The sequence below is a fragment of the Perna viridis genome, chromosome 2 (genome assembly GCF_037379345.1).
Source record: "Perna viridis isolate PV_CMFRI_1.1 ecotype Kerala chromosome 2, ASM3737934v1, whole genome shotgun sequence".
Taxonomy (NCBI): Eukaryota; Metazoa; Mollusca; class Bivalvia; order Mytilida; family Mytilidae; genus Perna; species Perna viridis.
The window spans coordinates 42,169,904-42,190,822 of NC_142446.1; the positions used below are offsets into that span (position 1 = coordinate 42,169,904).

General features: G+C 31.7%; 2 protein-coding genes across 2 annotated transcripts; both read left to right on the forward strand.

The window, feature by feature from the left end:
- The first annotated feature begins 591 nt into the window (after window positions 1–591).
- On the forward strand, window positions 592–2,804 carry LOC148625143 (protein D3-like). Its single transcript, XM_088568453.1, has 4 exons — window positions 592–869; window positions 1,361–1,444; window positions 1,746–1,791; window positions 2,557–2,804. The coding sequence occupies exons 1-4, from the start codon at window positions 660–662 to the stop codon at window positions 2,742–2,744; spliced, it is 528 nt and encodes a 175-aa protein (XP_088424579.1). The 5' UTR covers window positions 592–659; the 3' UTR covers window positions 2,745–2,804.
- A 7,383-nt stretch (window positions 2,805–10,187) lies between these two features.
- Window positions 10,188–12,649, forward strand: LOC148625144 (uncharacterized). Its single transcript, XM_088571193.1, has 4 exons — window positions 10,188–10,214; window positions 11,299–11,460; window positions 11,823–12,279; window positions 12,552–12,649. Exons 2-3 carry the CDS (start codon window positions 11,301–11,303, stop codon window positions 12,269–12,271), a joined length of 609 nt encoding a protein of 202 aa, XP_088427319.1. The 5' UTR covers window positions 10,188–10,214; window positions 11,299–11,300; the 3' UTR covers window positions 12,272–12,279; window positions 12,552–12,649.
- The last annotated feature ends 8,270 nt before the right edge of the window (window positions 12,650–20,919 follow it).

Here is a 20,919-nt window from a genome sequence, read left to right on the forward strand (position 1 = left end):
TTAACAGAGTTCTGTATCAAAATGAAAGTTCTGACATAATAAAAGGCTTAGTTCAAATTTAAACGAAAACAACGGGCTAAATTTAGTTTAACGGATATTTAAGAGCCAAAAGTAACTGAAGAAGTATTTTTTAAGTCCACACTAATAATATGATTAGTATGCTCTTAAGCAATCCAGTATGATATGTAACATTTGATAAAGTCAAAATGTAGGTGATCATTTCCTAATGTTGGCAGGCTCTGCATGTCGGACTAGTACGATACTGGGTACAATCGATTAATCAAATGTTCTAGTCCTGTAATGTTTGAAATATCTGCTATATGACGTTAAACCACGATTAACCAATCAAAATGCTGGACATGAACCTACACTGGGCGCAGATCTTTGTATATTTGGGCTTTGTAAAAACTGAAACAATGCAATACCTTTAGCTGAAACTTGTTATTGTTGTGGGGGGGGGGGGAGTGTTCGTCAAACTTTTTGTTGTTTAAAAAATATGATATACTTATGTGTGTATCAATAAAAGTAAAACTTAAGTAGAAAACTGACAACAGGTGTACATGAACATATATGTTACTAAATGCATGTAATAATATTGATTATAAAAACGACATATTTCTCAATACAAATCTTGTACCAACCTTTTATGACGTGTAAGAATGTATATCACATTCGTTTCGATATTATTTATTTGTTACATACATTGTGTACTAGCGTGCTCGGATTCATTCCCGAATTTATGTGCTTCCAATCAACTGAAAGTAGGACCTTATGAGAGGTTCGGACCTTGTAACGATGGAAGTGGCAGAGACATACCGAAGGATGCTGCTAAAAACCAACCAAGCATTAAATTCTCAAGTGCACAAAAAGTACGTATTTTACAATGTATTTCTCCTATTATATATCATTTTGTACATCATTTGTATAAACATTTAATACAACGACAATTAGTCGAGCACTGTTCTTTTCGTTTCATTCTTTGTAGTTTATTTTCATTGAAGATGCGAAATAAATGTCTCCATACCTTAACTTGACTTTTCTCTGTGTTGACATCGTCTTTTATTCAAAGGTTCACTAGAATACTACCCAAACCTCTTGTGATAATGTACTCATAGTATATTGCAAATGAAAGTGATTAAATAGTAATTGGTAAACAAGTTAAGAGAATTGTTAGCTCGACTTTCAATATTTTAGAGTTTTAGAATATTGTTCGTGAATTTATTTTCCTTAAATTAGTATCGCCAGCTTGTTTGCCCTAATATGACTTCTTCAAATAGGTTTAACATTATAGGTCACCTGAAGAAACAATTTTATATGATTTTTTTTTATTTGGTATTTCATAGATTTAGGTAATTTTTAGGATAAGAAATACATGATGTTAATGAGAGACCCGGATGCTGGTGACGCTAGTGATGTACTACATTGGCTTTTGACGGATATATCGGTAAATCATAACTAACCAAAGCAATTCAATTAGGAATGTTAAGTTATCTTAAAGTGAAAAGTAAATGAATGAGAACTGTAGATTTTTCCAAGAAAACAAATGTAGGTCACATTACAATCTATATGTTATTGTATATTATAGTATGCACATTTGTAGAGCTTTTCTATTTTTTTGTCATAATTCGACCCTGCACACATGTGTTTATAAATTCGGGATGAAAAAAAGGGAAAATCCGCTGTTGAGCTCAACATGTCCAATATGCTGCTGTCAACATATATTAGTTCTGTATGTCCTCTTACAGGGTGAAGACCTTCAAGCTGGTGTTATTGACAAAAATATCAATGAAGGTAAGATAAAACATAAGTTTTATTTGTATTTCACACACAGGCACACATATATATATATGTTGCCTTAGTCAGCGGTTAATTTGAAAGATAATATTTTATATTTCTTTAACTGAATGATTGCACAAAGCATACGCTTACGGTCGTACCACAGAGATATGTTGTCTCTTTATTGCACACTTGGTCGACTGTATGCGTACGGTCTTAATATTCGTTTTGCCTGGGACATGTAGAATCATTTTATATTCTTATTCGTAGATAAACAAGATGTTTCTTAAAACATGTATTCTTGATTTATTGTTTACCTACAATGCCTTTTCTTTATTTTAGTGTTGATGATACACATATTTTCAGCATCAACTTTTAAGTATTCATGTATATACTGTAATTTATCTGTATCACTATTGTCCTTGAACAATGTTAAGAGTATGACAAAGTCGGAAAATAAATGCAATGTCAGACATTTCTAGGGACGAAAAGCATAAAAACCCGCTGTGCTTGGAGTAAACGGAATGTGATTACACAGGAACTTATGTATAGTATGAAATTAGAAAATCAAATTCAATATGCAGGTTAATTGGTCTACTTCTGAGCATTCAATCAGTTTATTGAAAGTTGAAGGTACATGTCAGAAAATTAATTTTCATTAACATCTAGCTTGGTGTTTGTCTTTTTCGTTACTTCATCAATTATTTTAAAAACATTGAATGAATGGAATGCATTTATGTGTGTGTTATTACTAGCATAACATCATTTAATTTTCCCTAGGTTACTGGGGTCCCAATCCTCCTAATGGACAGCATCATAGATACCAGTTTATGTTATTTGAACAGAAAGTCAGTCCTGTCAATGAATCTAAGAAGAAACGGATTGGATTTAATACCTTGGCATTCCTGAAAGATAACCAGCTATGTCCAAGTGATGCAGTCGCATCTTTCCAGTTCAAAAGCTATTGATTTAATGACTTATGAAACCATTTAAAAGCTACATGATGAAAATAAAGACAATGGGCAAGATTTTGTAGACCTTATAAATATAGGTATAAAGTCCTATAAAAATCAAAAGATCTCAAGAAAAGAAATGAAGCATTCGTCATTCTTGCTGATGAGTATAACTACCCTTAACTCATACAAAGGCTTCCTTACTCTAAAGATAAGAAATGAAGCATTCTCCATGCCTATTAATGAGTGCAATGTCACCTTACTCATATAAATGGCTTCCTTATTCAAAAAGTTTTAAATCTGACTCAATAAATCAGTATAAATACGAACAACTTAGTGAAGAATATAACAATGAAAACAGAAACTAAAAAGAAGGAATAATACCAGATTAATGAAAACTTATTTACAGAAACACATAATTATAGATTTTGTGATTAGTTTCAAACCTTAAAATATTCCTCGATGACAACAAATGCTGTGAATATAGGACATAAAATGGTCATAAACATCATTCTTGTAATTTATAAGTAGTTATTAGGATTGAAATAATGTAACAAACGAGAGTTAATTCTTGTTATGAAAATAGAGTAATGTGAAAATAAAATTAAAAAAAAACAAACAAACACTGTTATTCTGGGTTATCATTCCTATCTTCTATTTGAATTTATTACGAGGCATAAAAATTATAGATAGGGACACAAGGATAATAGGGTCCACAAATGTTGATTGCCAACAGAAATAGGGTGGGGTGGGTAGAGTCGGGCAATTTATATCATATATTTTTTTTTAGAATATAATCCAAATTATCATCTTATTCTCTGCAAAACACTGCTACTAAATCCTGATAATAATATTCAGGCTACTCTGAATACCATAAACACTTTTGAAGTCTTTTAGCAAATGTTTACAAAATGGCAGAGTGATAAAGAACCAAACAGTCATTTTGCAAATGAATATGTCTTTAAAAATTGCATTCAGCATTCTCGATTTAAAGAATATACTGAAGACCTATATTTTTCACAATCTTTGCTCATTGGCTACGACTAAATTCCTATAAGTAATATTTACTTGCATATTTCGTTATTCTAATTATAATGTACATTTTATTAATAGCGTTGGCTTTTAGAGTCGCAAATGAAAATCACATATTTTATCAAGTCCAAATTAAGGTATAGAAACAAGGTACAAGTGGAGTTATCTTTCGTTCTTCATAAGAGTTGAAATCCTACAGGATAACATGAATTTATCGTTGCAGTAGATAATCTATCAACTATATTTCACTTCGATATATTATCCCGTCCGATGACATAAGGATATGGGAATATTAATGAAACAATTCTTTACTTTGGGTAAATATGGCTACAAATCGAAACCAAATGCTTTTCGGCCGATATCCAATGACATCCATGATGCTGATGCTGTTTTGTGAATGAAACAAGTCTTAAGGTCACAGTAGTTTACGTTGAAATGTCTAAACTTAATGAAATAGTGAACTCGAACAAATATTTACTTAGAGTGAAAACTCAATACATACTAAACACTGACTGAAACAACACACAATACTAGTAATCACGTCAATTTAACAACCAAGAGTAAAACCATTGATAGAATATACGCCATTCATTATCAATGTGTAAGTTCTGGATTTTCTGTCACATTCATCTAATAGGAATATTCATATATACAAATCGAGTTTTTTCCTATTTGAATAACATTTGATTAACACAATATATTGAATTTTTGCTATACTAACCAATGATTTTTTTTCTTATTTTGTATATGAATTAATATTTTTGTCGAACTTAAAGAATGTTAACGAATTGATACAAGCATGACATTTCACCAAAACCAGTCATTTTTCTTCAATCATACGATTTTCAATGTTGCCAATGATAAATTTCAAATGTTTAGATATCAATATATTGCAAGGTCAAACTTTGGTTGGGTCATGTCTTGATTTTGTTAAATTCTATCCATTATAATTAAGCATATTTGCTGTTAATGTGATAAAAGAAAGGCAAAGAAATAGTAACAACTGCACTTTCGAGTAGAAAGAAACAAGGTAACAAACTTTATGACATTACAAATTACATCATCTCTTTGAACGTTGTTGTTCAATCAGTAGCGTTTGTTTTCTTTTTATTAGTCAATAGTTATATGATAACACTCTTAAGTCGGTCTGAATATGCTTATATTCTTTTTTTTCTTAATAAAATTATAGTATTTTCTGTATTTGTTAGTAAGTCATGCATTCACTTTCAATTTATATCAATTAAATCAATCACTATATATATACAATCTCAAAAGCACAACCGATGTAGTCTTCCACTGTTTCTGAATTTGAAATAAAAGTGAATTCCTTGGGTTTTGGACATGCCTGAATCAAATCCTGTATGTTACTTTTCAAGATATCCAGATATCATTTGTGCATTTGGGGTAATAGACTTGTTAGTACTACTCAACATGCACTCAGGTTTACACTTAATCTCAGGCTAAAATGTTATCCGTTTGTTTGTTTGTTTGTTGGGGTTTAACGTCCGAGCAGCAATAGTTCAGCTATATTCAGACGATGAACATGAAATGGATGATAAAATGAACATGAAATGAAAAAAAAGGGTCACAAGGATAATAGGGTCGACAAATTTTGATTGCCACTAAAAAAAGAGGGGATGGGTAAGGTCGGGCAATTTAGCTTCCTGTGGCGGAGCGCAAAGGTTCCTACTCCTATCGAATACCACAGCAGAGTTCTTTAACGTGCGAGGAACGTGGCATCTTTCCCAACACGGTGCACCACTATGGTTTGCGGTCAGGTTTTCCGTGTTATAGCCCGACAACCCCAGCATGTAACACGCCAGGGGTACCCCATTCCACCACCTGGGGCACACATCCCAGTTGCTCTGTGGGCAGAGCGCCTAGCCCCCGGCTAGGTTTCTGAGCACTATTTAGTCGCCTTATACGACAAGCTTAGCGCTGCTGCAGGCCTATTCTTTTAACACCCGGACCTGCACGGGACAAATGTTGTCCGATTGTGATATATGGGTTCTTTCTAAATATTAAAGTTTTATATACTTGCTGTCATTATCAATTAGGTTATAATACATAAATGCGATATACTCTGTTAGTTTCGAAGCCAAAGATGAACTTAGTCACAGAAACTAAATGTTAAGGAGGTAGACTTAGGGTAAGGGACATAACTCTTTAAATCAGTGATATGTTTGTATCATATTCAATTTTACCAAAGCCTATCAAGCTTTCATTTAAAACAGAATGAAATCAGTCCAAGTTACTTTGATGCTTTCATGAGAATGATGTAAAATACTGAATACAAACGTTCCAATGATTTGTAAGAGTTGTGCCCCTTTCTCTAGGTCTACCTCCTTAAACCAAAAATAATGCAAACATGATTCTGTGTCAAAGAGTACAATGATAATTAAAGAGGAAGTTTGTACTTTGGAATTAATGAATAAGCTTCATCAACTACAAATCAGCATTACAAATTAGTTAAAACATCTAAACATCTAAATTACCACAGCTAACGCAGATACTTTCTTGAAGTCAACCTGATTATTTAATACAGATAAACGCTTCGTTTATAAATGCTTCGAAATTTTTAAGAAATATTAAGTTTAAATGCTCCATCGATATAATATGCATAAATATAGTGAATATTGTTTTCATCAGAATGGATTTAATTTCAGAAACCAAACTAACATGATACTGTCAATAAAGATCCTTGCTTGTCGAACTCAGTTCACTAAGGGCAAGTGTGGATACAAATATGGCATAAACATTGAAATTAAAAGAGTCGATTATTTTGGGTGTGCCCACTAAGCCACCTTGTAACCTGAAAACCGTAAGAGATATCTGAAATCTGATTGAAAAGCGTAGGCAAGGATTTACAAAAGGAAAACATTCCTCCCTTTAGCCCCTAATTTCTAGAAGAAACAAAAAAAATAAATAAATAAAAACACTCCAAACAAGAAAGTGGGATCAGTTGATCACTTAACCGTATTATTCATGTTGAATTGTAGCCTAACAACAAATTTTGTACCTGAAATATGGCACTTTAGGTTAAATGTATGAAAAATCCTGCATTTTGTCTTAAGCATAATGGTTATTTCCTAGTTCAATTTCCTATTTCCTAATACATTTGCAGGGTAAATACTGTCAAAATATATTCACACTCCCAAAAAAGAAGAATGTAGAGAATTTAAAGACCTACTTTTTCTGACAGGTGATCACTTAAAGTATAATATAAAATAGTATACAGTTATACATATACAGTATCTAGTTAACATATAAATCCAATCCAAAATAAAACTGAATGCGTTTACATTCGACAAATCGTTTGCAGGGTCCATACTGTCAACACATCACAAAATACATAAAAAGAACTGAATCGACTTTAGGCTCTGTAGGTACTTCGAGCTACTACAAGGTCTAATAAAGCATCCTGTTGGATCTAGAGGTAGGGCTTGCGTTGAAAGCTAAGAGTTAACATACATTATTCTTTTACTGAAATTATTTATAATTTTATATTGGAAGTAAAATTAACTCTTTGGTTTAACCATGCTAATTTTATGTATATCAATCACTTATTTTCTTTTAAATTCCTTTGAAGCAAGGCTTTTACAAGTTCTGTTACCAACAAAGTTGAATAAATAATTTAAAAAAAAAATTAAAAAAAAACAGTCGCCCTGCTTCTGTAATTTAATTTCAGGATTCCTTATATACGATCTGTTATTCTCAATATATCATAATTTCAAGGATAACTTACATTTAACGTACCTTCATAAACACGAAATCAAAGAGACAACCGATACACCTTCGGTTGATTCAAACATATATATTATCCAAAACAAATATGATCAGGTTCATTGAAGTCGAAACGTTATGAAAAATGTGATGTCGGTGACTTTTTAATTATAAATTTCCCCTTTCTTTATGACAGAATATCAACATATCCAACCTAATTTATTTATTATTGCCGTGTATGCCATTTAATTTCAGATTAATTTGTTTTATAAGTAACAAAATCACATAACTATTACTTCAATAAAACATACATTTTAACTATATTTTTTCCCAAAATTCTACCTTCAAACTCGGCTGTCTCTAAATTATAAAAATCACCCATTCATGACCGTGGGTAGCCATAACTTATTCATTTGCTTTGAAATCATATGCTTTGAGGTTTTCGAACTGTTGATTGGTCTGTTTCACGTGCTATACGAAGTTGTGACCTTTAGTTTCTGTCAACAAATTGAACATTAAAATAAAGCTAATGGTCTGATGGTAGTAATCTTAGTTTTCTAATTTCTGAAAAATAGCACCACGTAGAAACGATTGCATCTGCCCTTAATAGTACATCGAATGAATGATACAAAAAATTTAAACAAATGGCGTTTATGTCATCATAATATGAATGGATATTCGTCATTAAATATCTGATATAAGTTGAGTGATAATTTATAAACAACCATTTTTATTATTGTGTTTGTCTGTTTTGTCTTGTTTTTATTATTATTATTTTTTTTTTTTTTGGTTTTTTTTTTTGTTTTTGTTCTTGTTTTTTTTGTTTGTTGTTTTAAGCTTAAGTTCGTCTTGATTGCTTTTGTATAGAAGCTTTGATTTTTTTCATCTTTTAACAACCGTTATAGCTCCTTATCAGCTATTAAAGTGGATGACATTCTTCAAGGACAAATAACACGTGACGCTATTTTTCAAATTATGACGCAATAAATCATGGAACCAAATTTTCATCGCGGAAGCATCCACTTACATTTGTTAACTATAAATTCTTGATAGATAACTGCATTAAGCAAATGTCTAAATAATTTTGTAATAAACATGCAGCTATTTAGTCCGTTATTTGTAAGTTTGTTCCATTGAGAAGAACATCAATTCTTACAGTATTAATTTGAAGCGAAAACATTTTGATAATAAACCAATATTGTGTTCCGGCCTCGAGATTCTGCAAATAGAAACATGCAATTAATCTAATCATACATTATACATTATATGCAGAACTAAAGATACCATTTACATATTATCCTTTTTTGTATTTCGAAAGCTGAAGAAATGAAATTGTGATTCATTGCATATCCTAACGGTTATTCATCTCACGTTTTAAGAACAAAATTGCATGTTTTTATTACTGACTTATTTTTTCACTTGATATTTTACAAATGCAAAACAATATTCCTTCGAAACCAAATAAGTGCAGAAATTTACTAATTGAACAAGCTAATTTTGGTAGACAGAGAGTAAGGACCGTCTTTTTGTACTCGCATGATCCACTTTTCTAACAATTTCATCATACTAAATGTTAAGCCTTACCTTATTCCAAAGACTTTAATGATATGAACTTTACCTTGCTAGGTTCAGCAATGGCTGAAATTTTGTAACACGGTTAGAAAATTGATATAAACAATGATATGATTAACGACAGACAACGATAAACTAGATAATCAAAAGCTTAATTGGAACAAAACGATGGTATCAATATTGCCAAAATATAAGCAACACAGCTTACTAAAATATAAAGCTACACACCCTTCACAAAAATGGAATATGATTATAAAAAGGTTGCAAAACAATAAATTTGATGTCGCTAGAGTTGAACCCCAGGATATACAAATGTGTTATTCCTTTGAAAGCTTCTATCAATATTAAGTGTTATGGGAAATCGTTGCAGAGAAAACTGCTAAAAGGGTTATATATGTTTACCAGATATTCCAAAACAGGTCGTCCACAGTTAGTTGACGCGGCCAGAGTCTTTAATGAAGTCTGCAAAATGTCATACCTATATAAAGCTTTCCTTGATATCGCTCCTTGAAACACACATGAAATTTGTACAATAAGATTGATAGATACAAAGTTTTATCCTTTTTAGGGGGGTGCGTATCAGGTTTAGAAATAAGTGTGTTGAAAGGCAGATGGCATAACCATAAAGACATATTAAATAGGGTCAATATTTTGTCATCAGCGCGTAAGTCAGACGACAACATATAGATACAGTCCTGTTCAAGTACCTCTAATTGCTATAAATTAAATCGCAATCGCAATTGATTAATTACAAATCATATTGTAAACATCTATATAAATATCCGTATAATATATCATAATGTTTAGCATCACCTGCTGTTTTTTTTAATGTAAACAAGTTTATATTAAGACATCAATGTCAGATACTCGTCATATACCTTGGAACTACTGCGTGTGGAGTATAAACAAGGAATTATGGAACAACCTCAAAAAGGAAGACATTCCAACTAATTTGTCACCCGCTTTGACATCTATGACCTATACTAACCTCAATTCAGGGAATACACATTACCATGATTCGCCACTTTTCTGACTTTAGAAATAAGGGTACAATTTTTTAGTCAATAAAGATCACACGTGGTTTTAGGGTAGGTATATAAACGAAATTTGCATCCTTAAGAGTAACAGCGCTTTTGGAATCTTATCTATATTTCAAAGGTAAATCGATGACTGTTTTTTCTTTTAGAAGTATAACTTTCCTTAACAACAGTTATATTTTACATCCCCTTATATAAGTAAAGTGTACACCATCACATTTTTTCTCATACATCTTATTTTTTAATTACTTTATTTATTTTCTTAGATGATTTGGATAATTTTGTTAATTGTACTTATATATTATGTTTGGGTGGTGTGACATGACATGAGGTTTCATCTAATACTTGTATTTTGTTAAAACCCTATTAAAAACTGATGTAGTTAGTTACGTGTATTGTTACATTAAATTAGACACCATAGTAGTTTAAAGAGAATAGTTCGAGTCGTATAAAACCAATGTATGATTGATAAACTTTTTAGAATGACTATATTAGTGGATTTGAATATAAAGCGAGTCATTTTTTTTCACGCTTATTTAAACATAACGAAATCAGCGAAAATTATTCAAACGCAAAAACAATACATTTACAGCACTTTGCATAAGTGACGAGTATTGAATTTTGTTTTGTTTTTACAATGTATTTAAATTTTTGAACTTATAACTTATTGTAAAACTGTCGAAGACAAAAATAGTGTTTAATGAAGTCAAAGCTGCTATAAAATTGTTTTAATATATCACTTGTTAGTTTAAAGTAAAGAAGTGACATTTTACAACTAGGCGGAAAAAAATCGATAAATGGAAAGATTCACATAATGCCCATATATTTTCGACGTGTTACGTTGTTCTTTTTTTCCCGTTTTTAATTCTTTGATTTCCCCTTTTGCACAATTGTCTACTTAGACTTGAAGGTAAGATAAAACAAATATTTAATGTGCTCTTGTTTGATTTGTTTCCAGCAATTTATTTGCAAATTTAAGAAAAAATTGTTACGCAAAATTATCAAACGACTCACACTATGATAAGTATTCTTAAAAATACATTGTTACTAAACTGTTATTCTAAAAAAAAAAAACAATTGTCATTAATTGAGAAAATTCAACGCGTAAAAATCCAACAAAACTTATACAAAACTTCTTCCAAACACCGAATTATAAATCGATATTTTTAATGAATGTAAATTTACTTCTTCATTTTCCTTTAAAGCAATGGCCACAATGAAAGTTGTCCTTGCTCTGGCTGTTGCCATTGCTTTAGCGGAGGCAGGAGGGTATGGGGGACACCGGCGATGGAGAGGAAAAGGGTACCGTGGTGGTTTTGGGGGACGGGGAAGAGGAGGTTATGGTAAAGGTGGACACGGGGGATACGGTAAGTATCTAATTTCTGCCTTATATTGGCACTTAAAGCAAACGCGACATATTAAAATTTAAAATTTAAAAAAATGATAATTTTGATTGACGATTACATAACTATTTACCTGATGCATAATGAAACACATGCTCAATTAAAATAAAGAAATTAAGATTGAATTTAAAAAGTAAGGTAGCTTAATCTGTAGCTCGGAGCAACTGATGAACATAGCTAGTATTACTTGTACCCATAAATGAGCTACAAACTTTGCTAGGATAATGCATTTTTTTATTGTAATTAATTTAAAGTTATACTAACAATAGCTGAAAATTTACAAAAGTCAAAATTATTTAAAACCTTGCTCATGTAACCATTTACAGGTGGTTATGGCGGATATGGAGGAGGATATGGCGGTTTCGGAGGAGGTTATGGTGGAGGATACGGATATGGCGGTGGATACGGTTTCACCGGAGGATATGGTGGTGGCTTTGGAGGAGTTTATGGTGGCGGTAACTACGCCGCTCCAAGCTACTCTTACTTGAATTCTGGATCTTACTATCCAACCTATACTTCCGGCTCATATATGACATCTGGTTCATACTATCCTAGTTATAATACAGGAACGCTGGTCAGCAGTGGATCATACTACCCTAATTCATACATGTCAGGTGGTTCATACATGCCAACTTATAACACCGGAGCTGGCTTCCTTTCAAGTGCAGCTTATGCCCCAACCACAACTGTCATCTCAGGCGGAACTGGCTCCTTACCTGTTTACGGTACCAACTCATATTACCCAACCAACACTGGAGCATACTTAACTGGTTAATCACGAGGGTTAGTTAAACTATTGAATTATTCTATCGAAAAAAATTATATATTTTGAATTTAATTAAGTTTTCTTCTGTAAGTTACTTGATTCCATATTTAATTTCTGTAAAACGGTATGTTTTCAATATTTTATAATGGCCTGCCTAATATTATCGATTTATTTACGCATTTTGTGTTACTTATGGTGTTTTGTCTATTTCAAATTTGTTGGTTTAGTCCTGTCCTCAAATCACGGATATCCTGTTCATATTCTCTTTACTTTTACTTTCAACTTTCAGGTTTTTATTCGGCAAACAGCACCATCAATGAAACTCAGGGACAGATTCTGGAAGCAGCTGTTTATATTTTTTAGCATTAAACTAACATTTAAAAGCAATCTAAATTCTGAATTCATTTTTGTTTTATTCATCGGTTTTGTACATTTCTCTCCTTGTATTTCTAGATTTAAGCAACATATTATGGGATTTTATCAATTAAAACATTACAAACAAACCCAACACATCCGATGAGACAGCTCGTTGTGTTGTGTGTTTTTTTATTTTTTAAATATTTTCTAATTTATTAAGTAAACAAAATCATTCTGTTATTTTGGAAGTGTAAACACATATGCATATAACAATAAATCGTTTAATTCAGGAATGCAAAGATATAGTCGTTATTTTTTTAAGTAACCGTTCTTTACTATGAATGATTCTGATTTTTTAATATGCTTTCTCTTGTTTGTTTGTTGTTTTTTTTTCACAGTCCGACAACAATGTTCTCTTTTTATATTCCCGGTATCGACATTTTTGACTACTTAAATATTTTTGTTTTGAACATGACAAATGAGTATGGCTCAAAATACCAAAAATATGTCACGTAATACTGATAAGATTTCAATTTATCAGATTGCGCGACAAAAAGTTCGTTCCACGGTCATGTAGTCATGAACGCATTAACTTATATTTTAAATTAAGTTATGTTCCGTCTTCATTCAGATGACGTCAATGGGTGTCATTGGACTTCCAAACATGTCTTGTGTCACTATGTCAGAAAATTTCATCAATTATAAAAATAAGTTGGCACAGACTCTGATTATACTAATTCGCGTCTTGTGTTTTTGCAATCAGCCGAAAGATTTTCGACAGGAGTTTTGAACAAATTGTCATCAGTGTAAATTTGAAGAATCAAACACAAAGATTTGTCTTTGGTTTCGATATCTAGATAGTATTAATGTATCAATTTTCTTCATGTTATTCTTTACCTTTTGGTAGTGTGTAAGATATACTATGCTATTTACTTGGTTGATATGTGCAATAAAGCACATGCATGATGTAAAAAAAATCTTTTAATTTGGATTTAAGCACTGTTCCTGATAATACATATCATTGAATGTGGTTTTACTAACGGAACAGAACAGTTATTGCAATACCTACTTTTTAAAGTATGTATTATAGATTGATCTATCTATTGATGACGAACATATTTGAAATTAGCTTAAATTATTTACGTTTGTATTGGTATGAGGATTAACGTGAGAGGTTATTCCGAGATCAGCCGTTGGATGTCAGAGCAATCTCGGACTAATGAGAGGATTAATTAAAAAAAACAATGAAAATATTTACGAAGCTTTCGGTATTTATTGAGTAGGGCAGAACAGGATTATATTATATCAAAAGAAATGAAATTTTAAATTCAAAAGCAAACTTATGAATGAACTATAGGGTTCGACTTTGTATGCCACTAAAAATGAACGAATTGAATAAATATAAGCAAAATTGTAAATTTATCCTTTGCTCCTGAAATATCTTACTTAAGACCACATGTATCTTCGTCAAATCAATAAATATTTTAAGATCTCATTTACACAGTAAGGCAGAAGCAACATATGAGCACCAATTTAATGATCAATTTTATGTCTGTTTTCATCTTGTGTCCTCATAGGTATTGTAAAACAAATGCATTGTATGCAAATGAACGACCATTTTGAATTTACATAGAAACATGAATACTGAAAGAAGTTTGTTTGTTTGTTTGTTGGGGTTTAACCTCCGAGCAGCAATATTTCAACTATATTCAGACAATGAACATGAAATTGATGATAAAATGAACATGACATGATGATGAAATGAAAAAAGGGATGGGACACAAGGATAATGGGTTCGACAAATTTTGAATGCCACTGGAAATAGGGAGAGGTCGGTAGGGTCGGGCAATGTAGCCTCCTGTGGCGGAGCCCTATGGTTCCTACTCCGGTAGAATACCACAGTAGGGTTCTTGAACGTGCGAGGAACGTGGCATCTTTCCCAACACGGTGCACCACTATGTTTTGCGGTCAGGTTTTCCGTATTATAGCCTGACAACCCCAGCATGTAACACACCAGGGGTACCCCATTCCACCAACTGGGGCACACATCCCAGTTGCTCTGTGGGCAGAGCGCCCTAGCCCCCGGCTAGGGTTCTGAGCACTATTTAGTCGCCTTTTACGACAAGAAGTCGTCATTAACGTGTTCGTGTTGTTTTGAAGGAAGACAATTGTGATAAAGTGATAGATTATTCGACTCAAGGGGAAAGATTGTTTGTGCAAGATTTGACAAATACATAAAAAATGTTCATGTTCGTTTCCTTTAATTCGTTCGATCGTTTGTAGTACAAGTTAAAAATTAACTGATTTGTAAGCGTCAGGAAAAAAAGGAAATTATCTATTCCAAATGATCTTGTCTTAAAAATACACGGGTTTTCTTTAAAAAAATAAGTTCAGCAAAAAATAGTTTGTCTTACTAAGTAAAGTTGCAATATTTGTAAATAATGTAAGAATTAAGCACAAGTCATTAGCTTATAAATGCTAGACACATTTAAACCACTTGTCGATCGTTCGCCTATTACATTTTGTTCAGTTAACTTAGTCAATCACTTTGTTATGAGTCTATAGTGGATGATGAACTGTGAAGTACTTCATAATGAACCAAACCTGAAGTCTACACCACGTGTGAGGGTTAAAAAATGTTTATATAATGTTTTTAGATTCTAAAATGCGCGTAGTTTCCATTGAAGTAACAAAAGTTAATGGAAGACCGAAAACAACAAAAAATGAATACTTACATTGCATCCATTTTTTTGCCGTTTTGAAATACTATTACTTATAATTATTTATAAAGTGTAAAAATAGATACAAGAATTTACGTACACAAAGCATATTTTTTTCAATACATGGTTATAAATATGTTTTACGTGGTTACAGACTAATTGTTTCTTTACCTCAAGAAAAAAACAACATCTGAGAAGGCGCCAGTAATGCTACTAAGCTTAGTATTAGTATTCCAAACGAGTATAAGATTGGCATCAATTACTTCTTACACTGTTGTAATCAAATCGCCAAAGACATAAACATGGTTAATCAGCACCGAATAAAGCAGAATTACAGTTCCTCCTGAAGGAAAAATATCAGTGACGTAATGATGTCAATACAGACAGCATTACAGGTCAGAGTAGGAGAAAATTTAGTCAGGAAGTATTTGGATTGATAATTGCCGCCTTCGGCACTAATCATCCATGATGTTTGCGTGTATGTAGTATTATGCCCTGTGGGTAAAGTACAAATTACTACTGTCGATTATCGTTTAGCTAACTTACAAGATGAAATAACTACTTCTTTTAGGCAGATATAAAACGTTAATAATGCAGAGAGTTTTTACCACGATTTGCCACGAAGTTAAGGATTCAAAAATTCTTTGTAAATGTTAATCAATCATTGTTTCTCTTGTTAATACTTTGTTAATGGTAACCATTCATTGCTTCTCTTATTAAAACTTTGTTAATGTTAATCAATCATTGTTTCTCTTATTAAACTATTTTGTTCATATTATTGTGGTCCAACATCTTCGTAATACCGGAATGCATATATGTTACACATACTACTTACCCCCCTCCCGATAGTCTATTTTTATTATGTTTTCATTTATTGTTTTGTTCAACTGCATGTTTTAGATTTAAAAAAGTTTATTTCATACTGACTTTTTGTTTGCAAATCCCTTATACAGCCCAAGTGAATAAGTCTAAGGGTCCCTGTTCACAATAAAAAAACACTTTCTTCCCAGAGATGAAGATAGAAGATATGAAAAAAAGTATTCATTCACAGTTACATATTTAGTATAAAAATTGAAGTATCTGAAACAAAGTGTATTCCACATAATGATTTTGTAAAACCTCGGGAAGTAGTAAACTAGTAAATTTTAAACCATTAAAAAACATTACATGACTAAGTTTTATGGTCGTCATCATGAACTAGTAGATCGTTATGGTGTATCCATCAGCACCATGAAAACTGATTTATTCAACGGGTCATGGTTTTCCTTTCCTCGTCTGTCTACCCTGGACTTAACTTTTTATGAGCAACTCGGTGGGTGTTTCTAGAAATGCAGAGAACGCTTACCCTACCGGTGCACCTGGTCCATGCTCCCAGTTTTTAGTGGAGTCCGAGTTGCTCATTTATTTTTGTTACTTTGTATGTATGATTTTAGTTACTTTATGTTTTTTGTTGTGTATGTCTGTTTTCCATGTCTGGTCTTTGTCCCTGGATTACATTCTTTTTATTACCGCTATAACCTTGGTTCCCTTGATTACTCTTTGAACACACATTGTAATGCATAAATCTAAATGTAAATAAAATAATTAGTTTTAATATGGTTAGAAAATATATGTTTATATGCACCATCCTTGTATAATTTGTATGATATATTTATCTTAAAGATCCCTTAAAATTTTGTTTTAAATGTCCTTCTCAAATGGTTTAAGTTTGAACCTTTGAGACAAGGTATGAGATTCATGAACTATAAATGTGGTGGTACTTTTTTCAGAAAAATAATTTGGTTTCCATATTACAAATTAAAAAATATAAAAAAGGAATTTAGAGGTTACTGCACTAATGATTTAAGCATGAAGCAAATACAATTTGCTTGATAATCTATGATTAGCTAAAATGTAAATTAAATCCTTTAAATTATTTCACTGAAAACAATGCAATCATAGAATAAGTGTTTTATGGTCTCAATATTATTTTCTTTGTGACAAAAATGACATCTGCCATTCGACATACCCTTCACTTGCAATCTGTTTTCAGTATAATATACGGTGTATAAATTTCCAATAAAATTCTTTTAATTTCGGATGTGTTATTACGCCTTCCCTAGCTTTCCAAATTTCATCCTAATTAATTGTTTTATAAAAGGTTTCTTCCCATTTTCTCTGACATTTTAAAAGTTAATTTATTATTTTTTAGATAGTTGCAAGTCGAAGGTTTTCTGAATATATGTTACTCGTCTGTTTATATCCAGAATTTGTGACCCAACTGAAATAGTTAAAACAATATCCTTTTTCGAATTTTCCAATGTTTTGGGTTTTTTTTTAAACTTCGGTAAATTTAGACGATATAGACTTTTAATTTTTTAATACTCAGAGATGCAATTACATTTGTCTAAAAATAATCTTGTATGTTAAATCACAAACTATGGCGTTCGTATGGTTTGAATCCCAGATATCTTTTTATTCTTTGTAAACATCTTTTAGAAAGTGTATGATGAATAAGAGGTCTCTTCTTAAATAAGAGATTAAAGTTACAAAAAGTCTCTGGTTTAGTATGTCATGGGCATTGTCTAGCTTTTGTATTTTAATAACAAACTGACACCAGGTTTTAAATGCGTTTTCATCCAATAAAGTCGAGCAGTTGCATATGAAGTAATCTTCATTAAATTTTAATCAAATTTTCGCAACCAATGTCTATTTAAGCGTCAATCTCCCCAGCGGCGCTTGGACTATTTTATAAATATTTTTGATAAAAATACTTTCAATATAAGAATATATATTAACCATTCCCATACATTTTTGAATTTTCCCCATCCAGGCATCAAACATTTCGCTCAACTTGATTTACTTTCCCCTACCCATATTCCCAGATTAAATTATTTAATTGTAGTGCATATTTACCTCGTATTTCTCGTGTTTGCATTTAATAACCACATAATGAAAGAATGTAGCTCTTGACAATGATCGTCTTGCTAAAAAAATGTTAAATTTCCAAACATGTATTATATTTTAATGTTTTTCATCTTCGAGAACCACAACTTTATCAAAGTAATAACCGTGCTGAATTTCATTCGTTGTGATATTGTTCATCGTCCATGAAATCTTGTTGTAATGAATCTGCTGACCTCTGAGACGGCCCATTTTTTAAAGAGTAATCAAGGGAACCAAGATTCTAGCGGCAATCAAAAGAATGTAATTCAGCGACAAAGACCAGACATAGAAAGCATACAAACACAACAAAGAATATAAGGTAACTAAAATAATACATACAAAGAAACAAAAGTAAATAAGGAACTAAAAGCTTGGAGCATGGACCAGCTGCACCGTTAGGGTAAGCCTCCTCTGCTTTTCTAGAAACACCCGCCGAGTTGCTCATAAATAGTTAAACTTTTGGTGTTCTTACATTACATTTTTGACCCATAAGCTTTTTCACAAATTGAAAAAAATCTCAAAGGATGTCTGTGGAAGCTTAATCTTTACTAAACAATTGACTATCATCGACAAACATGCTTCATTTAGATTCGATTTTCCCATCCCTTCTTCACTTGAAAATTTAATACCCTGAATTTTATTTCACATGCTATTAGTTCGGCTTGTTATACATAAAGGAAGACAGCAATCGAACATCCCTGTCTTACAGATCTTGTGATTTGGAAATAGTTTGAAATGTAACCATTAATTGCTGTAATCCCATTTTTAAGCAACATTTGATTCCATGATCGTAAAGTCATTCCAAAGTTAAAATTTACTAAAACGTAGTTTAACCATCCCATTCCATCATGTCAAAAGCTTTGTGTTGGTCAAGAATATTATTATTCCATCCCATTTGTCTCATCAACAAAGTCAATAATGTCTTGAATTTGTTTACTTGCGTCTGTAATATTTTGCTCTATAATAAAACATTTTTGTTCAGTATGAATTAGCTTAATAATAATTGGGAAACACATAAGCGGTTATTATCGAATATGTCTTACAGTAGTAACATAAATTAATGTTTTATAAGCTTCCAGTATAAAAGATAGGATTCTGAGATTATTCCGTCTTCCCTGGGTGATTTGTTGGGTATAATGTTTTTTTTATTTTTTTTCAACCTCATCAAAAAGAGACAGCTTCATATGAATAAATCATGTCTTTTTCACTAAGTCTCTTTTCAATATGACGCGTTAGCATGTGACCATGGTTTTCGCTCCATCCTTCCGTTTTAAATAAATCTGAATAAAAGTAAACTCGTTCCATTAGACTAGAATCAATGTCATATTTAAAAGTATTATCTGATCACTTGACTCTATTGAATAACTTTTCTTGTACTCGTTTCTTTTCTAAATCGAAGAAGAATCGAGTGGGCCTTTCATCCCTCTTTACACCACTTTGCCCTTGAACGATTTTTTTTGCAGCTTCATCTTAATTAATGTGATAAATCTTAATGCACTTTTCTAGAATAAGAATTTTCTCGTTTTCACTATTTGAGTCAGAACAATTAGATCTGAGAGATTCTAAATTTTATTTTTATTTTTTTTAAACGATTGTGTCTTTTACTGATATCAATTGTTAGAGAGTTAAGCTTAATTTTAGTTAATTTCCACCACTCACTTACACTAGTGAACAACTGGATTTCAAAATTTCTAATTTCCCACCATAGTTCAAAAACGTTTTTGAATTCATCGGATTTTATACTGTTCAGATTCATTAGCCAGGGTCCAGTTTACTGTTTAGTTTTATTATTGACTTGTAAAACCTTTCAAATTATAGCGGCCTACTACCTATGATTATTCCTGTCATTTATTTTCAAGTATTTAATCACACTGTTTCGGTATTTGAACATGATAACTGTTCTGTTTTCTGTCAGGACTCTCTTTACCATAAGCTTTCACTTTTTAAAGAAATTGAAGAAATCATCTACAAGTAAAGCATGATACATTCTTATCTTTTTAAGGAGTTAGTTTGCAAATAACTTTTTTACCACTTTCATCAAATTGAGTCATATTTAATACAACTGAAACTCTTTTGGGTATTTGCTCTTCAGTCTTCACACCAAAACAAAAAAAAACAAAAAATGATGTCGATAAATTCCTTGGCATAAGCATTTGCAGGAAAAGCCGGCTTATTGATGCATCCGAAAAAAATAAATATATTATTACTCTTTTTAGACTCAAATTAGTGATCAAAGTGTATTGTATTTAATGAAAACCCCCATATCATTACTCTGTTTCATGTTACGGCTAATAGAAATTAATGCCTGATGCAGGAAGCTTACACAGACTACAAGAACAATTGGAAATGTTAATGCAGTACATCAAAAGCTTGAGACTTTCTTATATCATATTTGATTATGCAGAAAGCGTTACTTTATATGATAAAATCCTTAATTATGATCCAATTAAGATTTGACACAATGAGAAAACACGATTCCAATAAAATAGAAAGAAAATCAAATACAACATTGAAGCGAATGTTCTGTATCTACACTGAGAAGATTACTCTATACATCTGGTTTATGGAACATTCAATACATACAAAAGTACATCAGAAGTATTTTAATACTTTGTAGTGGATGCATTTTGCGGGACGTTAATTTTTTGCGTTTTT

What these genes read in the sequence shown, in the direction of transcription:
- LOC148625143 (XM_088568453.1), top strand. Translation starts at nt 660, where the DNA reads ATGTATATCACATTCGTTTCGATATTATTTATTTGTTACATACATTGT. An exon ending in AATTCTCAAGTGCACAAAAA is followed by an intron (nt 870 to 1,360) that starts GTACGTATTTTA and finishes GGTAATTTTTAG; the next exon opens with GATAAGAAATACATGATGTT. An exon ending in TGACAAAAATATCAATGAAG is followed by an intron (nt 1,792 to 2,556) that starts GTAAGATAAAAC and finishes AATTTTCCCTAG; the next exon opens with GTTACTGGGGTCCCAATCCT.
- LOC148625144 (XM_088571193.1), top strand. Translation starts at nt 11,301, where the DNA reads ATGGCCACAATGAAAGTTGTCCTTGCTCTGGCTGTTGCCATTGCTTTA. An exon ending in AGGTGGACACGGGGGATACG is followed by an intron (nt 11,461 to 11,822) that starts GTAAGTATCTAA and finishes AACCATTTACAG; the next exon opens with GTGGTTATGGCGGATATGGA.